The sequence below is a fragment of the Tetrao urogallus genome, assembly GCF_951394365.1.
Source record: "Tetrao urogallus genome assembly, chromosome: 3".
Lineage (NCBI taxonomy): Eukaryota > Metazoa > Chordata > Aves > Galliformes > Phasianidae > Tetrao > Tetrao urogallus.
The window spans coordinates 57317314-57340320 of record NC_136815.1 but is presented as its reverse complement, the minus strand read 5'-3'; the positions used below and the strand labels follow the sequence as shown (position 1 = coordinate 57340320).

Sequence of the window (23007 nt, the reverse complement as noted above, 5' to 3'; positions counted from 1 at the left end):
TCAAAGATCATCTAGTTTCAACCCCCCTGCTATCTGCATGGTCATCAACCACCAGACCAGGCTGCCCAGAGACATATCCAACCTGGCCTTGAATGCCTCCACAGATGGGGCATCCACAACCTCCTTGGGCAACCTGTTCCAGTGCATCACCACCTCCTGAGTAGAAAACTTCTTCCTAATATCTAACCTAAACTTCCCCCTGTCTCAGTTTAAAACCACTCCCTCTTGTCCTATCACTATCACCCATGTAAACAGTCATCCCCCTTCCTGTTTATACACTCCCTTCAAGGTACTGGAAGGCCACAATGATGTCTCCCCAGAGCATTCTCTTTCCAAGCTAAACAATCCCAGTTCCCTCAACCTTTCCTCACAGGAAAGGTACTCCAGCCCTCTGATCTTCTTAGTGGCCCTCCTCTGAACCCACTCCAAGAACTCTGCGTCTTTCTTCTGCTGGGTGCCCCAGGCCTGGACACAATACTCCAGATGGGGCCTCACAAGAGCTGAATAGAGGGGGACAATCCCCTCTGTCCCAATCCTGCTCTTAAATGAATCCAAGGATACTGTTGACCACCTCTGCTGCAAGAGCACATTGCTAACTCATGGTTAAATACTTGTTCACTAGTACCCCTCACCCCCTCCACATACAAGTCCTGCTCTACTAAGCTGCTTTCCAGCACATACCAGTGCATGGGGTTATTTTTCTCCAGGGACTGAACTCCGCATTTCCCTAAATGGAATTTCATGACATTCCTGTTGGCCCATTTCCCCAGCCTACTGATATGCTTCTGAATGGCTGCACAAGCATCCAATCCATCACAAAACTCCTCACAGTTTTCTATAATCTGCAAATCAATTGAGTATGCTCTCTGTTCTATCATGCAAGTCATTAATGAAGAGGTTAAATAGTACTCATCCCAGTATTTCAACCCTGAGGTACACCACTAGCAAATGGCCTTGATATTGTTGCACAGGTAACATCATCACTGAATGCAGCAGTTCAATCATTTTTTTTGTTTCTTTCCTTCTCTCCGGTACCTGAACTCCATTATCTACAGTCTCAGCTACCAAGGGTGTTCCTGACATTCATATTTCTGACCAGTTCTTCCTTGTTTGCAATTATGAAGCCCAGCTGAACATCTTTCCTTGCTGGCTTTTCAACCTCCTGTACCAGGAATTTATCGATACACTCCAGAAGTTTCCTAGATTCCTTGCACCCTGGCTTGTTGCCCTTTCAGATGATCTTAGGTGGGCTGAAGTATATGCAAACCAGGGATTGCAAATCATGGAATTACTTAGGTTGGAAGAGACTTCTTGAAATCATCTAGTTCAGTTCCTCTACTCAAAGTGTGAGCTAGGGGCAGGAAACCCAAGACTGTGTCTGATGAAATACAAATAATCTTCAGATTCTTCTTAATCACGTGATCTGAAGCAAATGATTAGTATTCACCACAGCCTGATCTTCCTGACATCATTCCCCCATAAAGCCACAGCTGAATCACCATCCAGCTCCTATGCAAACCTCCACGTAATCCCACTATGGTCTTGTTGTCGTGTCCTAAAAAGCCATCATCCTATCATAGCTGTGCTTCATCTGTGTGTGTTCTACCTTCTTTCTGTGATTCCCATCAGATTGCAGACTGTATGCCTACCTCCAGTTGCATCTATCAGTGTACAGACATGCCAGAGAGGTATGCATTTCTGACAATTTTCCAAGAAGCATGAGGGAGTTTCCTCTACTATTTTGTCATCTCACCACCCTTATGAGCATAAACTTGTAGAGGGTCCGCTCTTTTCAAGCATTTTTTATGTTCAAAGTTTCTCTCACTCACATCAGTCACAATTTGCCTACATATTGATGTCTGCTTGCCAATCCAGTACCCCACACCTTTTGACTGTTAGTCATCATCTGCCTCTACCATATTTCCCAGTTTAGAGATCATGTTACCTTAATAATAAAATTATTAATCCTATCTTCAACAAGACAAATCTGAGCTACCCCTTCTGATAATAGTACTGACATTACTCATGTATAACAGCCTGTGGAAACTCAAAACACTTAAGTTGAAAAGTTTATACTCCATTGTTAAACCAATTTGGCTGAAAAAACAAACAATAAAAAAAAAGAAAAAGATATAGCAATAGACGCTGCTTTTCCCCACAGCTCTTAACTTCATTTATTTTTATAACCTAAAAATTTACTTGGATTTTTTTTGGAGAAAACTGCTGAGTAAACACTGCTACAGTCTGTAGAAAAACACGTTATTAAACGTATTTCTCTTTTGTTTTTCAGCTCAAAACTTAAACACAATCTGGGTGATTAGGAAGTCACAATGAATCTCTTCCCAGTGCTCTTAGGAATGACATCAGCCTTCCTGCTTCAGTATACAAAGGAATTATCCTAATATTTTTATTAATAACATTCTTTACCCACAAGAGATACAGAAATATATAATATCTACCTGATACGTTATTTCATCGGAGTTTGTAGCTGCTGAATGGGGTGTATGGCTCACCAGTATGACTTGCTGTGAGCCTGACCCACTTTGGCTAGCAAGACTGGAATCTGCGAGTATAGCAGGGAACTGCTGACCCTGTCAAAGAGGGAAGGGAAAAAAAGAAAAAAAAGGAAGAGTAACTACATTTAAACAATTAATTGCAGTCACACAAATTATTTTTATACCTCAAAACTACTTCTTTTTTTTCCTTGAAAAATACCATGACAATTTATTTGAACAATTGCTAGAAGCATTCCTTCTCCTCTGATTTTAAATATACCAAGGTGTTAAGTGTAAGAACAATTGGAAGTCCAAAAAAGCAAAAACTCTAATTTTTCCCCATCTTGCATCAATTGCTGCACATTTCAGCCTTCATCTTTTGCCTCTTTAGATGATGCTCTCCATAATGTTATCTTTTGCTTTTTTGTGTGGTCTTTCCACAGATTTTTCCTTTTTTAAATCTATTAATTAAACATATTTCCAAAGTACATGAAGTCAAAATATAAAATAACAAATTAAGTTTCAGAATTTTTAAAATCACATTATTTCTATTTCTACATTACCACTATAACTTCTACATGTGAATCTCTACATGTGAATGTATGTTACACATTACCAACCCATTTATCAAGATTCATACTATCTATGTACAGCGTACTTATGCAGCATCCAATTTTTTACTTGACTTAGTGTTAAGAGTAGTGTCTTATTAATAAACATCAACACTGCTAAATCTACATTGTTTACATTATTACAAACTCTGAAATGAAAATATACGTTGCTTCTTTGCTCCACAACGTCAAAAATTCTCAGCAGTTCACAAGAATCACGCAAGCCTTCCCGCAACCCTTTCTTGACTTTAGCTTTTGACGACACTACAAAAATCTTACATTATGATCAGAATGAAATTAATACTGAAGCTTCTTGAGAGGTAATAGTCATATGGCATTATTCTTGTGTAACTTCTTGTAAGTTTACCTCTTTATTCATAGAATGTCTTGGGTTGGAAGGGGCCTTCTGCTTTTAACCCACCTTCCATAGGCAAGGATATATTCCATGAGATCAAAGCCCCATCCTACCTGGTTTTGGATATCTCCAGAAATGTGGCCTCCTCAGCTTCTCAGGGCAGCCCCTGTGCCTCATTCACCCTCTGAGTGAAGAATTCCCCCCTAACGTCTAATCTAAATCTCTTATTTAACTTCAAAACTGTTTCCCTTTATCATCTCACTATTAGGCCATGCAAAAAGTCAGTTTCCATCTCTTTCATAAGCCCCCTTTAAATACTGAAAGGGCACAATACAATCTCCCCAAAGCCTTCTCTTCTCCAGGTTTAACATCCCCAGTTCTCAGCCTCTCTCTGTAGATGGGTGCACTCCAGCTCTCTAATCATCTCCATGGCCCTAATCTAGATCAATTTCCAGACAACATAATTCATTTAAACACTTATGTTGCTTTGAAGAGACCTGTTTCAATTTCTCTTCAGTTCTTATGTTCTCAAGCACGCTCAAGGTAAAAGAACAATCTTATTTAGGTCTCCACGGTGCAGAACCTCAAGGAAGGTACTACACCACAGTCTTCATAACGTGTCCTATTATTAAAGATTAACTGTTCCTCCTCAGATAAATTTAAAGCTGTTTTTCAGTTCTCCCCAACACAGCTTCTTGTTTTGATCATATTGTCCTATCTTTTGAAAAGCGGGGATAAAAAAAAACCAACAACTCATTAAGAATGACAACAAAACAATTTCACCCACAACAATAAAGGCAGAGATACAAACAAGGTTTAACCAGAAAAAAACACAAAGCAAAAAGATAATCATCATCTTTATTATTTATCCTGCATGTACCTTATCTTAGGTAGATTTGCTATGAACATCTCTGAAACATTTTTACTGTAACATTTATGCCAATCCTTGAGAAAATAATATCTACCAGCTTTACCATTAGGTACCCACAGCAAATACTCTTTACTCATCCCCCTTTTTATTTAAAGAGGAAAAAACAAACAAAAAAAAGCTACAATTAGAAGACATTAAGTTTCTTGTATTTTGGCAACTTTTGCCTTCTAAAGAAGAAGTTACAGCACCCATATATAAAACCAGTTTATCACAAAACATTCATCTCAAAATTATTTTCTAAGAAAAATCCTAATTCCAGCCCTCTAAGACAATAATGCTAGCTTATCTGTCAGTTCAGAAAAACACTTCTTACCTGTGATGTGATATTAAGTGTAACTGCATCAAGACCACCTGACAACATTCCCTGAGTATCAGCAAGGGTCAAAGTGACACTACCATCTCCTCCAACTCCTGATGAAGACATGACCAAATTCTGGGCAGAAACTGTAGATTGAGATATGGGTGTTGTTGAAGGAAGGTTTGTTCCAGTTGTTGTATTAAGCTCTGGAATATATGCAAAACAAAAACAGAAACAATCTACAGAATATCCTAGGGGTAGTCATTTCCTTCTTGTTCTGTGGAGTGGATAATTTAAATTGGTACAGCAATTTAAAACTAGTGAGAAAACATCTAAATCTTGTTGTTACTTAATTGTAGTGTGCAAGACTGTATTATTCCTGCCTAAAGCTTATTTTTTTTTTTAACAAACTTATTTTTTGTTAGAAAATCACTGGAAGCATACCTGGAGCATTTAGTGAAGTGCCCTGAGAAAGAAGGTGGTCGTTACTTATAGTTAATGTTGCACCTGTACTCTGACTGTTGATGGTTGGTGCTGTCAACCTTAAGCTACTATTCAGATCACTGCTTCCAGAATTATGCTGAATAAGATCTTGACCTAAAAAGAAATTAGTCCTATTACAGCCAGAAATATCTCAACATTATTCTACTACTATACTCTATTAAAAAAAAAAAAAAAGTGATCATAAATTAAAAGCAGAAGATAAAACCAAAACAAGATTCACTTCTTCACATGCATATTTTTACAAAAAACTTCAACATATTCTTAATACAGGTTCAGACGGCAATATACAGAGAAATACCTGTACTTCTTAATATTTAGACAAATATTGATAGATCTTAAATTCAAGGCACAAGAACTTCATGAAACTATACAAGCTAGCAAACTGAAGACTAATAGTTAAAACACTGGATCCACTTAAGAAATGTAATTAAACAAACATGTCTTTGAGGAAAGTGGACTGCTAATTATATTGTACATAAAATCAGTTTCCTAAAGGCAGTAAAGATAGTCTAAATGTTTTTAAAGACACCTAGAGTACTAACTACTTACTACAGTGACTGAAGAGTACACATGCAAGGACAGTCAGAACATCTATTGGAATATGTATTGGAACAGGCATGGAAGTAAATTTATATTAAATAAACTCAACCCCAATGCCTGCCTTGAGCTGCTTGCTCCTATCCCACCAGGAATTACACTAAGCCAAATGAGTCACAGCAAGGAAATAAGAACTGCTTACACAAACTTTCCCCCTGAGAAATATCTGTTGAAATAAGACCATGAATAAAACAGGGAACTGATCTTACATTTGTACTCACTGCAATTGCATTTGGCTTTCAAAGGTAGATTTAGAAAATACCTTTTAAAGCTGATGAATATAAAAAGGAATGCAGCTGACAGCAAAAATATGCTCAAATACTGTACCAGCTAGCCTCTGAAACAGAGATCTGGTACCACTAAAAATCATTAGAAATACCAACCAGATATTGTAAGAGTGATTTCTTGAGGACTTCCTGATGAGCTTGCAGTATTAGAACCTGTAGCATGAGCTAGAACTTGACTCAAACTGGAATTATTTATGGTCAATGTTATCTCATGTTGTCCATTTGAAGATGACACCATACCCTGTGAAGTCATGACCTGAGAGATGTCCTGTGTACCTAAATATAAAAAGGTAGAACAAAAATTTCCATGAATATCCTTTCTTTACAATATATATTTTGTAAAACTACAATTACAACATTATTTTTTGAACTAGTATGAAAGACTTAGCCAAGGTAAGATGCTAAAACTTGCAATCTAAAGGAAAAATTATTTCCGCAGTCTAATTTATTCCTCTACAACTTAAAAAGCTTTTATATTCCTAAAAGCTATACATATTCTTCAATTTTGTAGTACACATTATGAAAACCTTGTATTCAAAAGTGATAAAGTTGCAGAATTTGACAAATATGCTGTTACAAGAAGCATATATCCAACTTACTAAACGAAGTATTAAAAAAAGTGAAAAGTTAATGCTAAACAATTCAAAGCATAAGACTAGTGGCACTACTCACCACTAGCACTGGTTGTCAGTACAGACTCTTGCTCAGATAGGGATCCAATTGTCATGTTAGCTGAAGATGTTACTGTAGGCTGCAAAGACAGGCCTGATATAGGCTGAATAACCACGTTAGCTGGCACTGCATTTTCCGTTGCCTGGAGGGAGGGATTCTGTGGAGCCATACTGGGATCTCCAGTTAGTTGCTGAGCAAGTATATTACTCTGCTGTAAGGTTTGCTGTAGAATGCTTGGATCAATCTGAAAAACAAATTCTCAGTCTGATCAATCTGACTTAATAAATCTGGGTTACATGAATATTTATAACAAATCCAGAATTCAGAAAGGTGCATTTGGAATATATACTATTTAAGATTACTATTAAAAAAATTAAAATTTTTGAAGTATCTATTTGTAGGATGCCTATTCAACATCCAGGTTCAGGAAATCATGATCACAGCTACAAATAGGCATACTGGGTATCTACTATATTGGCATTTTGTAGTGTCTTGCATGCAAGGCTTATTGCTCACAAATCACTGAAAGGAGCAGAAGGGAAAAACACCATCAGAAATGATCTGTTTTTCAGTCTTTATGGGTCCTAGAAGTCCCAGTTCACCAGAAAATATCTGTTTTCAATATTTAAATACACACTGTTTTCTTCGGGATGAGTGTTTGGGAATTAAGGGAAACAAAACTACAGTTTCCTTTACTTTTAGCTATAAACTTTTTAAGTAGACAGACTTCAAATGAACCAATGCAATTCAGACGATGATCTTTCCTTGACCTAGGAGCTGGACACAGAAGTCACCAGAAGTCTTTTCCTCAAAACGAGTCTCTGAAACTAATCAAACCCAACCAATTTCATCAAACGATTCTTTCATGTCATTTTGAATTCTCAAATTTAATAATTCCACTTTCTTTTATGTAAAGTATTTCTATTGTTCATTTTACAAGTTCAAATGGCATTTGAACTATGAGTCTAAATGTTTAAAACTAGACAAATAATGGAAGTGTCATGGTAAGGAAAATTCTTAGTAACATTTGGGTTCTTCTGTTTTGAGGAGGGTGACTGGGAGGGGAGATGTTGCTTAAAATGTTTTTTTAAAATGAAAAGACAAAACGCCATTAAAAGAAAAAAAAAAAAAAAGGATTTTAAAGAAATCTGTCAAAATCCCAGAGAGGTAACAATCTGAAAAACTTGAAGAGAAAAAAGCCAAAACAAAAATCCCACCATGAACCTACGCTCTAACACGATACAACTGAAACAGCATGGAACTGTCAGATGTCTCACTCAAAGGTACTACTTCAGAAGTACATATACTCATTAAACTTCCTTCAGTCTTCAAACTGATTCTATAAAATCAAATAAACTGAAAACAACCTACCTGTAATGTTATGTTGTTGATACTAGCAGCATCGATTCCAGAGATTTGAACATTTTGTCCAACCAGATTAGCAGCAAGTTGTAACTGTATTCCTTCAAGAGTGGCCAAGCTACCATCTGTCAAGGACACAGTTAAGTCACCTCCAGCTACCAAAGAAAACAGTTGCATTATGTTTTTCTTTATCATTACTGACCGTCTCTTTTAGCTTGCTTATTTTTATAAACAAAATCAATACAGAAACTACACATACACACTTTTGTGTGTCATTTCAACGTTCTGGCTGGCTAGTTTAAAATTTAATAAGTTCCATGTCATTTAGGGATAGTTATTATTTAAACAGTAGCTGGCATCTTCCAAAATAAGAACCACTCCAGAGCACCTACCAAGATAAATCTGGATAAATTTGCTTTAAGTGTTCCTAAGCGTATGCTACCCCTAAAAACAAGCAGCAATTATACACACAAGGTATGTGCATTCTGACCCTTAGCACACGTGAGAGCTGTTACCATATTTATACACAGCACATAAATATTGTTCAAGGAAACTATGGACAACCTATGTAATCACATGGATGGGAAAAAAAAGTGCATTAGCATTTGAAAATTGAAATCTTAACAATTTAGAAAGCTAATGTTAAAAATTGAAGAGACTACCTCTACAAAAGCTCCCAAAATGTGGAAAGATCACCTCGTGTTTGATATACAATCTCCAAAAACACCTTTATTACGATCAACCAGCATCCTTTAGTGGATGCCCGAAAATCATCCTTCTTTGTGAATAAGTATCTTTAGCATAAAAACATCTTCACAAGAAATATCTACTCAGGGCAAAATGCAAACCACTAGCCTAGATTTCAGAACTTTCCTGCCCTCTTCCTAGGAATTCTGAATGTAACATAAATGCTTCATTCTGTTCACTCGGAATTCCAAGCAAACATTAGGTAGTTTCATAGCAATGTATCACTCTGGTATTTAACTCCAGTAATCTGAGCTCATCTTCTGACTTACTCTAAACAGTTATCTAAATCCAGCCAAATGAGTTTGGAAGATAGTGGTAAATGTTTTGAAAAGTTTGATTTGTGATAAATGTGGTATTAATAATCATTTTGCTTCTTTCCTTATTAGGAAAAGGCAAGAATATTACGAAAAGAATACAAGTAGTCTACCTATTTATTATCAGCATTTTTTTTTTTCCTTTCTATAGTTCAACATCACAGCAGACCTGAAGAGAACCTTCTAGGTTAACTGTGACTACCATAACATTTTCACTTTCATTCTAAAATAAACTTCTATTTATGTCATCACTGTGCATCAAATTATCAATGCAATACAATGCTTACCTGTTTGGAAGTAGTGTTTGGTATAAGTTTCTGAACTCTAACAGAAAACAAAGTTCAGTACTTGATTTAAATACCACCACCAAAAAGTCATCCATTTTTACCTGACACGGAAGCAGGCAGGATAGCCTGGCCCACAAGTCCTTGTTGAAGTAAATTTTGATCAAACTGACTTGTCAAAACAGAGTTATTCATGATGAAAACATTAGGATCTGTTGAAGATGAATTAAGAAGACTGACTGGCTGCAGTCCCTCAGCTGAAGTGCGGGCAACAGGCTTCCTAACCTTCTTTGTTTCTGGTTTATAATGACACTGTATGTGGGTTTTTCTGCGCCCAGAAGTACGAAACCGTAAATCACAGTGTGGACATTTAAATGGCTTTGCTCCTGTATGCAGACGCATGTGGACTTTTAGACTTCCTTTTGTAGAAAAAGAATTACTGCACACATGACAACTGAAGAGCTTCTGACCTGGAAAAAAAAAAAACAAAAACAACAAACAGATAAATAACTCTAAAATTCAACAGACCTGTGCCAAGAATTTAAGAAAATACTGATTCTAAACTATTTTGAAAAGAAAGAATTTGAAATAAGTAGCCTTTTTCTTTATAACTTTGGCTGTTTTTCAAATGAACCAGTAGCCTAAATTAAGTCTATCTTTACTTCCTCTTAATTTCTGAAACTCATTTTATTTTTCATTCAGAATCTTAATAGGTCAGCTTGAGGCCTCTTATCTTCATTAACATCTCTCAAATTCCTCACTAACCAAGTAGTTTCAAAAAAACCTCAGTTTGAAACAAAAAAAAGATTAAAAACCTACTTTCTGGTCAGAACTGCGTTCCTATAACCTGGTGATGCTTGTTATTTACAGTTGATAATGAGATCGCAAAAAGAATCAGGGAATGCAGTTTCTCCTATCGAGTTCTAAGTCTCGTTTATTCAGAAGAATTTCCCATCAAATTCCTGAATTATAGTTCAACCTATTTCAGATTATAGATTGAGGTTACACTGATGTCACATTTTGCTCAACAAAAACAAAATCTCTGGCAGCATTCAAGTTCAGCAGAAACAACCTAAGAATAACAAATCAATGTAGTTCATGAAGACAACAGAGGCACAGACTGCAAGCACAGGCATCTCCCCCATTAAGAATACCACGGAAAAAAACATTTTCCAGTCTTTCCCACTAAAACCAAACCTGGGGAAAAAAAAGGCAGGGTGGAACAGAGAATAAGGGAACAGCAAATGAATTAACAACATCAAAACAGTTCAACTGGCATTTGGATAATGCCCTTAATCATATGCTTTCACTTCTGTTTAGCCCTGAAGCAATCAGACAGTTGGACTTGGTCTTTGTAGGTCCCTTCCAAGTGAACTACTTTATTCTAAAGAGTGAAAAGTAAACTCAACATCTGAAGTCCTCTTTAAACAGAAGGTTAAATATTCAAATTAAGATCTGATGTGATTTTTATTAAAATGCCAAAATTCTGGAGAGTGAAAAGAAGAATGGATGGACTGGAATGTTGAACTTCAACTATGAACAGGGATCTAAGGGTCAAAACGAAACTTAGAGGGAAGACTATTACAAATTGGCATGAAAAGACATATACAAATGCCAAATGCTAAAGCAGCATCAAAGTGTAATTAAGTGTACTTTATTGCATCTACAAGATTATGTCATACTGCTTGCTATCCAATCAAATCATTAGAAGAACCATTATATACACAAGAAATTAATAAGCAATGAAGCAGGACTATAATAATGTGTGTTATGCCACCATGCTGTGTATGCTAAATCAAAATGAGACGCTGGGAGTAAGTATTTAGCCAAAGGACCAAATCTCACAACCTTTAACCCTATATAAGACCTGGTTTTATGTATAACAATGAAGTGTAACTATGTATAGTAACAACAGAACAAAGGTCAACAGCATCCATTAGAAAGCCCCCTCCATGGAAGTATTCAAAGCAAGGCTGGATGGGACGTGGTCTAGAGGGAGATACTGCTGACTGTGGCAGTGGGATTGGAACTGATCTTAAAGGTCCCTTCCAACCCAAACCATTCTAATAAGATAACTGAAAAGAAACATAATTGAAGCGCTTGCTCAAAGAAATTTAAAACAATCACCTCAAATCTTAAGTTTTTGCAAACAATGTAGCATTTTTAAAGACCACCACAAACTCAAAGAATTTTTAACGTTTAATTTTATAAATTATTATTATTATTTTTAACTCCACCCTCTTGCTCACGAAAACCATTTAGCACTGAGATATTGCCACTAATTTATGATTAAATTAGTGCAGATACATATATATATTCTCCACGAACATTATTATGGCATTTTGAATAAACCATACGATTAAACTCGACACTGCAAGCACCAAATATCACCTAGCAATGGCACTCATGCCATTTTCCCCACATCATAGTGAAATATATAATCCCTCCCAAAACCTTCAAGCTAACACAGCTATGAAAGTAACTGGTTTCTTGACAAAGACATTCAAAATCATACTGACCTGTATGTGTTTTAACATGACAATCTAGAGTGGATTTTACAGTGAAACTCTTCCCACATTCTTCACACTTATACGGCTTCTCTCCAGTATGGATACGAACATGCCTAATAATTCCAAAATACACACACACGTGAATTTCTGTCCTTATGTCAGCTTCTATGAATATTTTCTACATTATTAATTTTAGAAATCCTCAACAATTAATATCAGCTTTACAGTAAGGAGAACAACTAAGGAAGACAATTCAAACTTGCACAATTTGTCAAACTGAAAGAATATTTTTATTTTATTTTTGTTTTATTTTTATATGCAAGTCTTGTTTTACGAAAAAATAATTTATTCTGAAACTGTAAAAAAGGTTCTAATAGCGTAGGAAACTGGAAACATGAAAAGGCTGTTCTACTCAGATACAGAACAAGCAACAATTTCATACATATTGTTAAACCATACATACGTATTTTTAAACCATTCTGAAAAAGATAAATTTACATAGACATGAGTCAAGCCTTAGCTTAGGCATAAAAAGTTAAAACGATCTGTTACTACCAAATGTCTGGTAAAGAATTTGGAAAATTGAAAAGATACAGAAGTTTTCCATTTCTTACCTGACTAAATCACTGGGCTTTTTAAAGCTTTTGGGGCAGTAACTACAACAGTTGGCATATTTAGGCTCTGCTTCCAATTCTGCCTGCTTATCTTTGATCTCACTAATTCTGTCTTTCTCTGCAGCAGACTGAACAAGAACTTTTTCTGAGACAGTAGCACTTTCTCGAGGCCTAATTTTTGCCAGTTCTGCTGTTTCTTCTTCTGTAAAAGTTATGACACCAGGACGAGATTTTCTGGAAGCTCTTTCAGAATTTTCATCATCATCTTCAACACATGCAACTACAAAAAAGAAAAATTATATATATGTATATACACACACACACATGTATGTTCAGTTTAATCTGTCAGCTGAAATTACAAAAACTTAATGCTTATTACAAATACATTATTAAATACAAGGCCATTGTGCAGCCCGTGCTTCCACTTAATCTGTCTTTAAGAGATGTAACTATGTATATATCTTTAAAATAACACTAGATTTATTACTCCTGTTTTTACAATAATTAAATACAGGTATAAATTATTTAGAACAAAAGACTTCAACTTTAGTGGCACAAAAAGTCATTATGTAACATACAATACCTTGAGTACGCTGGATAGCCTCCTAGCAGACTGATTTCTTATAACAACTTAGACAAAAAAGCAGTTCCAACAGCCCTGGACATTACATGTTACCCATGCATTAAGGTTAATTTATAGCATTATTGGTACAGCATTCATGTAACCTACTGAAACATTTGTACTTGTTACGTAGTAAGGACTATAAGAGTAAAAATGAAATTACCTCCCCCTCCTGTTTCTGTAGCTGATGCTACAGCTGAGGAGACTGCTTGATGTTTTTTCATATGCTTTTTGCAGTGAACAGTTGTTCGAAAGCTTTCATCACAGAATGGGCACTTGTAAGGCTTCATACTCATGTGAGTTGCCATGTGCCTTGTAAGGCTGCCATTAGTTGTGAAGGATGTGTTGCAAATGCTACAGCTGAATGCTTTAACTCCTTAAAGTAACAGAAACAAGTAAGTAACATGCAGTTGTTCTGTTTACTTACACAAGTTTGGGTATAGTAAACACTCTGACTTAAGAAAACGTAGAGCTGGCATACTCTGTTACCTGTATGAGTCTTTTCATGTGACTTAAGAACTCCTGAGGAAACAAAGCCACGGCCACATAGTTGGCATTTATAAGGCTTCTCACCAGTATGCGATCGTACATGTTGTTTCAAATGGCTGGATTTCTTAAAACCCTTGTTGCAATATTCACATCTATTAAAACAAAATTATTAGTTGCATACAGTTAGTGGCCATAAGACATCCAGGAAATTCTATGGCTGAACCTAAAAGTAAAGTATAACAAACCTATATGAACGCCTGCTTTGATCTTCACTGTCCTCAAGAAAATGAGGCCTTTGGGTATGCAATTCAAGCTCTTCTTGTGATGACTGATCTTGTATCAAGCGAGTAGTCTAGAAATCAAAGCCTCAAGTAAATTTCACAACAAAATACTACTACAAAGCCATGCAAGTAGGCAAGGAAAAATTAAAGCATTTACAGAAGTAAACACAAAGCCAGAGATCTATTCTTTCACAAATTCATGACAAGAAATTGAGTGCAATGCAATACCTTAGCTCTTTCATAGGGAAAAGCTGAAAAACATACATCTACCGAGTCAGAATAAACTGTCAAAGGTGCACTTACACCTTCTTACAAGTCTAGAAAAAAAAGTCTCACACTTTCCTAAATTTTATGGTGTTTGAAGGATTAAATTTAACCCTAAAGTAGACTTACTAAGCAATAGAAGACCTACACTGAGCAGCAAAATACCCATTAGTACTGACAGTCTTCAGTACTTTCTGGAGAAGTTTTTCCTCTGAGAAACAACTACAGAAAAACCCTCCAGAAAAACATGTTGTAATGTTTGAAGAAAACTTCAGAGACTGAACTTACTCCAACTTTTTCAGATCTGAAAACCCACCTCACTTCCTTGACTGGATATTGTCTTTTACCAAAAAGCATAAAAGAGCTTTAATTCATGCAGTTCAGTATGGTAAAGACAGTCCCCATTACTAGATATGGCCTTCATGCTATCTGCTGTTACTATAATAAAATGCGAAATTTAAACTGCAAAGTTTTTTTAAGCAACTGATCTGCTTTACAAACTTAACCAGATGAGAACCATGAAAGAATAACGTACTATGTAACCTCAGTGAATGATGACTTATATATTTGTAATGCTTTTATTACTTGATCATACCTTTGATAATTTAGGAATTAGGAAATAATACAATGCAATAATGCAAGATATTTTATAACACTAAGTCACATGAGAAGACTCATAGGGGTTCCTTAGTTCCAGATTTATGATTTAAAAGGATATAATGCTATGAAGTAAAAAGTCTTGAGCAAAGTGTACAATTCTTGATGAAACAAGAATTACAAGCCACACTCCCTTTTTCCCAGCAGTTTAACATAAGCAACCTAGGTTTGAAAGATTTGAAACTTTCCCGATTTCTCAATTCACATAATTATTTATGAAGATCTCACAAGAAAATCCTCACTGAGCCCAACACAGTGCCATCTAGCAGTACTTACTACATTAATAGCGTCTGTATTAGGAACTTGAAGAAGGGATGGTGGATGGTAACTTGTTGAAAGAGCCTGAGATTCAAGTGTGCTTGAATCCTGCAGCTGCTGAACAGCTGGAAACTGAGTCTGTTGATTGTAGCTCTCATTAACTGCAAACCCTGCCAGAAATATAAAATCACAAGACCAGAAAATACACTGAATTGAACTCTGAATAACATCACATTTATTGAAGACTACCTTCAAAATAGATAAAATAGTATTACCACACAGTAATACTCATTTTATATTCTTCACTGCTGAGTGGCAAAATACACAACTGTTGTTGGCATAATTGTGTAATTTGGTTACTTACCATTAGCTGGAATTCTATTGGACAATCTCCTCCACAGAAAAACACTGTTTGAAGTTTCTTCAGGGTGCCACAATTACCTTAGAGCCATTGAAATTTTGAATTTCTTGTATGTAAGCATGCATGTGTCAAACAGGTTGACCCATCTCCCTTTATCCACGTTGGTACCACGCTCCCTTAACTACACTGGAAGCCGATCACAAGGATGCAAAGCTCAGTGGGGAGGATGGCGGGTGAGTGGAGGAGATGACCCAATAGGAGAACTCCAGTTTCTGATAAAGTAACCCCACTGTCTCCTACTTTGGATCTCCTCCACATATTCCCACTCTTTAGATAATAGTAAAGTATGGCCTCTCAAAGGCAAACTGCAAAGTAAAAATAAACATTTTCATTCACATTTCCAGTACAAAGATCTGACATTTATTTAGTTTTGTTCTTCTAGAACATCAGATCTTTATTACCTTGTCTTCTAAACGAACGAATGAATGGACTGCATAACTCATTCAAAGCCAGGGAAATATAGCTCAGATTGCAATTTTTTATACTAATAGACACGCTCTTTTATCAGCCCTTCCAAGCTCTAATACTTTTAACGTATATGAATAGACAAGTAAATGTTATGCAGGGGAAAAAGGAGAAACCACAGGTATTCATAATTAATAAGGGTAGTAATTTTCTTATTTCTGTGCAGTTTGCCTTCAATGGACAAAAAGGGTGAAGGTTATGAAAACAGGGTAGAAACAAACCCATATCAGATCATCACAGCACCAGAGGCCAAAAAAGCAACGCTTGGAGAATGTTTTGAATTACAGAATATCAAACACTGGGATGCGTTAAGTATAATCAGAAGTTGACCCAAAAGATATTTTTCACAGCAAAAGAACACCTGTCTATAGAGAAAAGTAATCTACTTATGTGCTACTGCTTATATCATAGAATGAAAAGTCACAAATGTAAACCAATCTTGAAAGCATCATTAGTTAGGCAGTGATTTAGAACAAAACCTAATGCTGCAACTCATGTATTAGATTCTCTTTTATAACTACCAAGATTATAGGAAATAAAAAGATTCTAGAGACTAAATCTTGTAGCTGAACTACACTTAGTGAAACGACAAACTAAGAGTAGTATGAAGAACAGCCATGAAAAGCTTTATGGTCATTAGATGGCCACTAACTGCTGTTTTCAAACAAAACGTTAGAAGCATTGTTATGGAAAAGTAGTATTTTTGCTACATTTGGTAAGAATACACGCACAAAAAAGGCCTCAAGAAACTAGGGGAAAAAAGATGCCACTTTCATACCCTCCATACAGAAATGGACATTAACTTGGACATAACTATCAAATGTAAAAAGAAACAACCACCTAAAAAAATACGCATACTTTCATCTATTCACTATTTTTTACTAACAAAGAAGGAAAAAAGCTATTTTACCCAATATCCACTTAAATTGTTTTAATAATTGTCATTTTCCATATCAATTTGTATCCAGAGATTTAAAAAATTCCCAAAGTGCTTAGGAAGCAAAGTTCTGAACTTGGAGTTATTTTGGGACAAACTGAAGAAAGAAATACTACTTCTGAAAGCAGATCAGGGATAAATACAAACCAAATGTTTAACAGGAATATATACACATCATGTTCCTCAGCACCTAGGCTGAAGGTCAATGTCCACTCAAAATTTGAAAGGATCTGACAACTCTGAATATGTGGACAACAATTGCCACCACCACACCATTTTCACAGAACAACTTTAAAAGTCTGAGGAGACAGAAGTATAACTAGAGCCTTTAATTTCTGCTCTTATTTCCCATCAATACCTATCATTTCCCTCAAACTTTTTCCTAACCTTTTTTTGCCAAGCAAAGAACAGAAAACAACTTTGGCACTAAAGTTAATAACAGGAGTCTCATACAACAGTCTTCTAAACTTCAAAAGACCTTTTATGTTCAGTGTAAGTCATCAATTGCAATGTAATTTGTAACATCACCCAACCTACTCTCTTCTACACTGACAGAATTTACTGAAAATATAGAATATTCTGTAAATCAGTTTATGAGCAGAATCAGAAATCAAACTGTATAATGGTTCATAGAAAATACACTATCTTGGTTTGCACTGACAACTCAAAGTCTTTGTTTTCTGAACTAACTGGTCATGTAAATTCTAATATCACAAATGCATCTACATGCACTTGTTGATCCCTGTGGAGATCAGTGACTAGCAATCAAATGTTCTGCAAGTTGGCTACTTAGGCAACTTTTAGAACCAAGAGAGCAGCATCCACTGGAATCCATGTGTAAACAGTTACTCAAAGAGCAGGAGTACCAAGTCCTAAGACTGTAAATCAAGTTCTTAAGAAAGCAGAACAGCAGTCTGGTGGCAAGGGCATATTCACATGGGCTACAGAATAATACTACTTGAAATTCTTGTAGTATTTCAAAAACACTCCCCCCGTTACCACTAATTTAATTATTAACATTCAACCATGCTTCCAGGGAGACTTCAAAGGAAGAAAGGGTGACATAATCTATATGAAAACATGTTTGGTGACAGATGATGTTCAACAACCCAAAGACACTTCCTGATAAAAAGATCTATTCAGTTGTTCTGACCTCACTAAAAATGAGGATACCTGGATATGTAAGACCAGACAGAACACTGCAGTGCTTTTACTGTCCTTCAAAACTACCTAAAACAAATCCCAGATGAAATCAGAAGCGCACTCAAAATACACTTCTTAACAAGTCTGAACATATCAAAAAGAAACTCTATCTCAACAAACCAAAAATTCTGTAGAAGTACTGCAAACAAACCTGAAAGAAAGAACAAGTTCTGAGTGGTCCAGGCAGACCTACGCATCAGCCATCTGTATGAAATGCATGTATTCCCCTTTTCCTTAAAATTAACAAACAATAAAAATAAAACCTGAAGATTTTCTAGGAACTCTGATGCTGTTCTATTAATAAACACTGAGCCAAAATATTTTAATAAGAACACAGCCTAAAAATGCCAAGAAAATTTAAAAAAAAAAAAAAAATGTCTAGAACTTGAATGATCTGTCTAGCTGATAGGAAAAAGAAAATAGGAGCATGAAGCACAGATGCAGACATAGGGAGAGGGTCGACCAATTTAACGCATGCATCCGCGCAAATGCTTACCTACCTGAAATTCAAAAATTTTGTAGGGCTCCAGGATCTTCAAGGAAACTTCAAAGAGTTGAGAATCTGTGGATGAGATTCCAAGTAGAACAGGAAACATCTTATACAAATGAGCTTTAGGAAAAAAAAACACGTTTTGATTCTCCAGTACCAATTTTATAATTGTGCTGATGATCAGCCTATATTTCTGATGAAAGAATTGTTTTGTAGGATCTAGAACACTTTCCTTTCCTGAAAAAAGCATTAAGTATTCAACACTTACTTAAAGAAGAAGATAAACACGCTAGGAACTGAAGTCTAAAATAACAAAACAAGGTTTAAATAATGTTTTTTATAAATTCAAAAAAACAGTACAAATCCAGAAGAAAAAACCCACCACCACACTGAAAGTAACACTGATGGTGAAAGTTTTCACCTTTATTCTGTATCTCTTATTGCTCATTGGGATAGCTGTAAAAGGTAATTTATAATAATCTATAGGGTTTTAATAGAATCTGTTTCAGTCCTGCTTAATAAAAGAGGAGCATAATCTATTTTCTCGGTTACACACAGAGTAGCATAACCTAGAGAATTGAAATCTGCAACAAATTATCCTATTTCTTCACAATTCCATGCAACTTAGCAATAGATTATATTTTTATGAAAGGCTCCATACAATTAAAGAGGGAATGAAATGAAGAATAGAGAAGTTTAGCCAGCAGGGATATCAACTACTGATTACCAGTTACGTAAAGTTCTTTGCTGGAGTCAGAAACAAATAAAACTCCGTAAACTTAACATCCCCACCCAACCAAAAAACTACTATCTTCATACAAGCACCAACTCAAGAGAGCCAACAGCAAAAAGCAAAGCAACACAGTAATTTCTTCATAATGCATAAGCATTCCTTATGCACATTTCTGAGTATTTTATAGCTAAAACAAAGAAGTTTCCAGGTGTTTATGATCTCTTCATTTGTCATGCATGTAGTTTTACAGAAATACAAAGGAAATTGCTGTCATTAGCTGATTTTTTACATGATTATATATTTTACACTTTTTCTATAATGAATCTCAGCAACTACTCAGTCAAATCTTAGACTGCTTCTGATCATCTCAGGTTCTGAACAAGTACAGCTAGAGCTTTCAGAGTAATTACAAACAGAATCATGGAAGGAATATAAAATGCCTGACTACAAATTTCATAGTTTTATGGCTAAATATCAGCTCATAAAAGGAAAAGCTAATTATATTTAAATATTCAAACTATTCTAGCAGATATGGCTTCAGAACAGTAATTTAAGAAAACGTTTCTGCAAGGTTTCTTATATTGCAGTTACTTCAATTGTGGATGCTGCTTCAAAATGCCTTATGATAGCTATGCTGCAGAATAAAATTTATAAAGATTACTTTCAAAAGCTTTATAAAATTTTTATTTATTACTAACCTTGTGATAAGCCCTGTTGATCAAATGACTGCTGTGTTATAGATTGTTGCTCAAATTGAGTCATGTTTTCCTGTAAAGCATGCTGCGATGTCACAAATCTATCTGAAATGGGGGAGAGAAGGGAATTGGATGGAAAACAAAAATAAAAAAAAAAAAATGTAATTAACAAGACAATTCATCTGTTCCTAAGAATTTTATAGTAATCCAAACTTTTCCTCTACTGAAACTAAAAAAAATTAGCTGAATACATATATAAACCTTTGATTATGGCAGGATTTAGTAATTACTAACCAATTACATAATGAAAAACACCAAATAAAAATATGAGATATGCACAAGTTTTATGCCAGTATTTTTTTCCTATGTATTTAGTTATTTTATTTGATACAGATAAATTTTAATAAGTTTAATATACACTATCTTTTTAACAGCATACCTAAACTGTATAATATATCAAGTTGTGAGCTTTTACTCCCTTTACTGTTCTGGTTATTTTCATATACTCACCCTCATCTTGCTCTAAAGGTTGATCAGCCAATTGTTGTTCAAGCGCTGTTTCTTCTGTGCCTCCTACTGGCTGCTGGTCTAACTCTAAAATTGCTTGCTGATCTGTTGCAACAGCTTCTGACTGCTGCAGCTCATCACTTTCAATCTCTACTTGCATCTGTGCAGAAACATGAATGCTCTGTTGATCTACTGTAGAATCATCTATTGAAGTAGACTGCTGATGTTGCTGAAGTTGCTGTGCAAGTTCATACCTGCAATGAAAGGCAAGAAAGTCTTTTTACGGCTTAGACACTATTTGTCAGAATTTTTATTATACACAATAATCTACATCAGTTATCCATAAGTATCCTTTTTGATTATTAGCAATTACTAAATCACCTTTCAAAGTATTTTTAAGGAAGGACTGTTGAAGGGTACATAAAAAATCATAAACGTACCTATGAGTCTTCATATGTTTTTTACAGTTTAATGAGGTTTTGAATGTTTTTTGACAATACGGACACATATACGGCCGAAGGTCATTATGGATCCCCATGTGCCGCCTGAGGCTACCACCAGTAGTGAAGGCCCCGTTGCATATAAGACACTTAAAAGCTTTCAGTCCAGTATGTGTTCTAATATGTGCTTTCAGAACTCCTGCTGATACAAAACCTCTTCCACACTGAGAGCACTTAAAGGGCTTTTCACCAGTATGCGACCTTTTTAAGAGAAAGTAAAAGTTAATTTGCTTGATTCTAAGAAACAGTAAGATATTAAATTAAAAAAAAAAAGTAAAATATAGACACTAAGGCAACTGCTGCATGCATGGAAGCAGGTTCAGTTAAAAAAAATCTGGATATTAAAGCTTTAATAATTTATATATGGCATACCATCAATGGCAGAGCTACAAGTAGCGCTTTCTTGTCAGACTTGCCTGAATTAAAAAAAATTTGTGTTGAAACAAATATACTCTTTAGATTAAGATATTACCATTCACATCTAATTTGTTCATTTTAGCTAAAATTGTGTCCACAGAAGTTCAGAATAAAACATTCTTTACTTAAATCACAGTAATCTTCTCCTCCACATATTTTTTTCTTAAGTTATTCATAGATTACAGAACAGGAAGCAGTGCTTGATAACCTGACTAATGGCAGAGGCTGTGGGCTATAAAACTTTGCCAGATGGCTTGGAGCAATTTGATCTAACTTTGAAGCTATCCATTCCTTTTTAACACAGAGTTGGATTAGTTACTACCATTGGTTCTCCTTCAACTGTAGTTTTTCTACAACTTTATGATTTTATGGTTGTAACAAACACCCACTCTATGAACTTATGCAGAACTTCAAGCAACAAAATGACCCCAAAAAAGTATGCTCAACTGCTCTACAAACTTAAATTTTTAGACTTAATACATTTAAAAAATGGACACAGAATGAAAAGCTGATTTCCTTCCCAAATAACAGCAGTTACATACAAAGCAAATTATCTGGAGTATGCTATTAAAAACTATTATAAGAATTTGCATGTAACGCCTGCAATTTTCTGTAAATCATTCAGTAAAAAAAAGACTTCAAGTGTCCCTTCCAACCCTGGCCATTCTCTGATTCTGTGTGATTCTGTTAATGACCTGCATAGCAAACACAACCATGTGTACTGCCAGGATTACATGCAGACACAAGTTATTCCAAAATCTCTTTCAACACTACCAGAAAAATCACTTATCCTTGGTTCACTCCTTAAAAGACAATAAAAACAAAAACAAAAACAGCCTCTTCAAGCTTCTCTTTTTCAGAGCACCCTGTAAATTTCATGCTTTTCATTAAGAACTGGTTTGTACATTTCCTTTCTCCTTTGTGATTGTTTTACCTGATATGTTGTTTAAGATGACAAGATTTTTTATAGGCTCGATGGCAATAAAAACATTTATACGGTCTGTCTGCATCATTCACAAAATTACTGTTAAAATAATTTTGGAAGAACTGGCTATTCCTTGGAATTGGTTGGATAAGACCTGCACAAAAAACACACACACAAAAAGGAACAAATAATTGTTAGAGATATTTGCAGTTATCTAAAAAGGTAGTATTTGAAAAATAACAATGGCTAGACTTTTAGTATGCTAGTATATGGTAGAAATAGCACATCTTCATCACTTGTTTAAAAGGTTTGCATGTATCTATTTAGCATTATACATACTGTATCACGTGTGCTATCTTATAGATACAAATTATCACTAGTTCAACCTCATTATATTGAGCCTCAGGATTATCCAACACACCAACTTTCAAGAAAGTCAACAGTTAAGAATTCACCGCCCAACAGATGCTTCACATTTAGTCAAGTACCAAATATGTATCTTGTCAAATACTTAAAAAGCATTTGGTCTATTACAGTTTGTCATGACATATATAAAACTTGT

The 23007-nt window shown here is 35.3% G+C and overlaps 1 protein-coding gene across 1 annotated transcript in view; it reads right to left on the bottom strand.

Moving 5' to 3' along the window:
* ZNF236 (zinc finger protein 236) overlaps positions 1 to 23007 on the bottom strand; it is a gene marked incomplete at both ends in the record, with an annotated part of 67055 nt that overhangs the window by 10449 nt on the left and 33599 nt on the right. The window contains 17 exon segments of the mRNA XM_079533621.1: positions 2460 to 2591; positions 4706 to 4896; positions 5135 to 5287; positions 6175 to 6354; positions 6751 to 6994; positions 8122 to 8267; positions 9562 to 9927; positions 11977 to 12080; positions 12582 to 12861; positions 13367 to 13579; positions 13693 to 13844; positions 13938 to 14044; positions 15171 to 15322; positions 20100 to 20201; positions 20607 to 20857; positions 21044 to 21304; positions 22455 to 22599. Coding sequence (XP_079389747.1) covers positions 2460 to 2591; positions 4706 to 4896; positions 5135 to 5287; positions 6175 to 6354; positions 6751 to 6994; positions 8122 to 8267; positions 9562 to 9927; positions 11977 to 12080; positions 12582 to 12861; positions 13367 to 13579; positions 13693 to 13844; positions 13938 to 14044; positions 15171 to 15322; positions 20100 to 20201; positions 20607 to 20857; positions 21044 to 21304; positions 22455 to 22599 — 3179 coding nt within the window.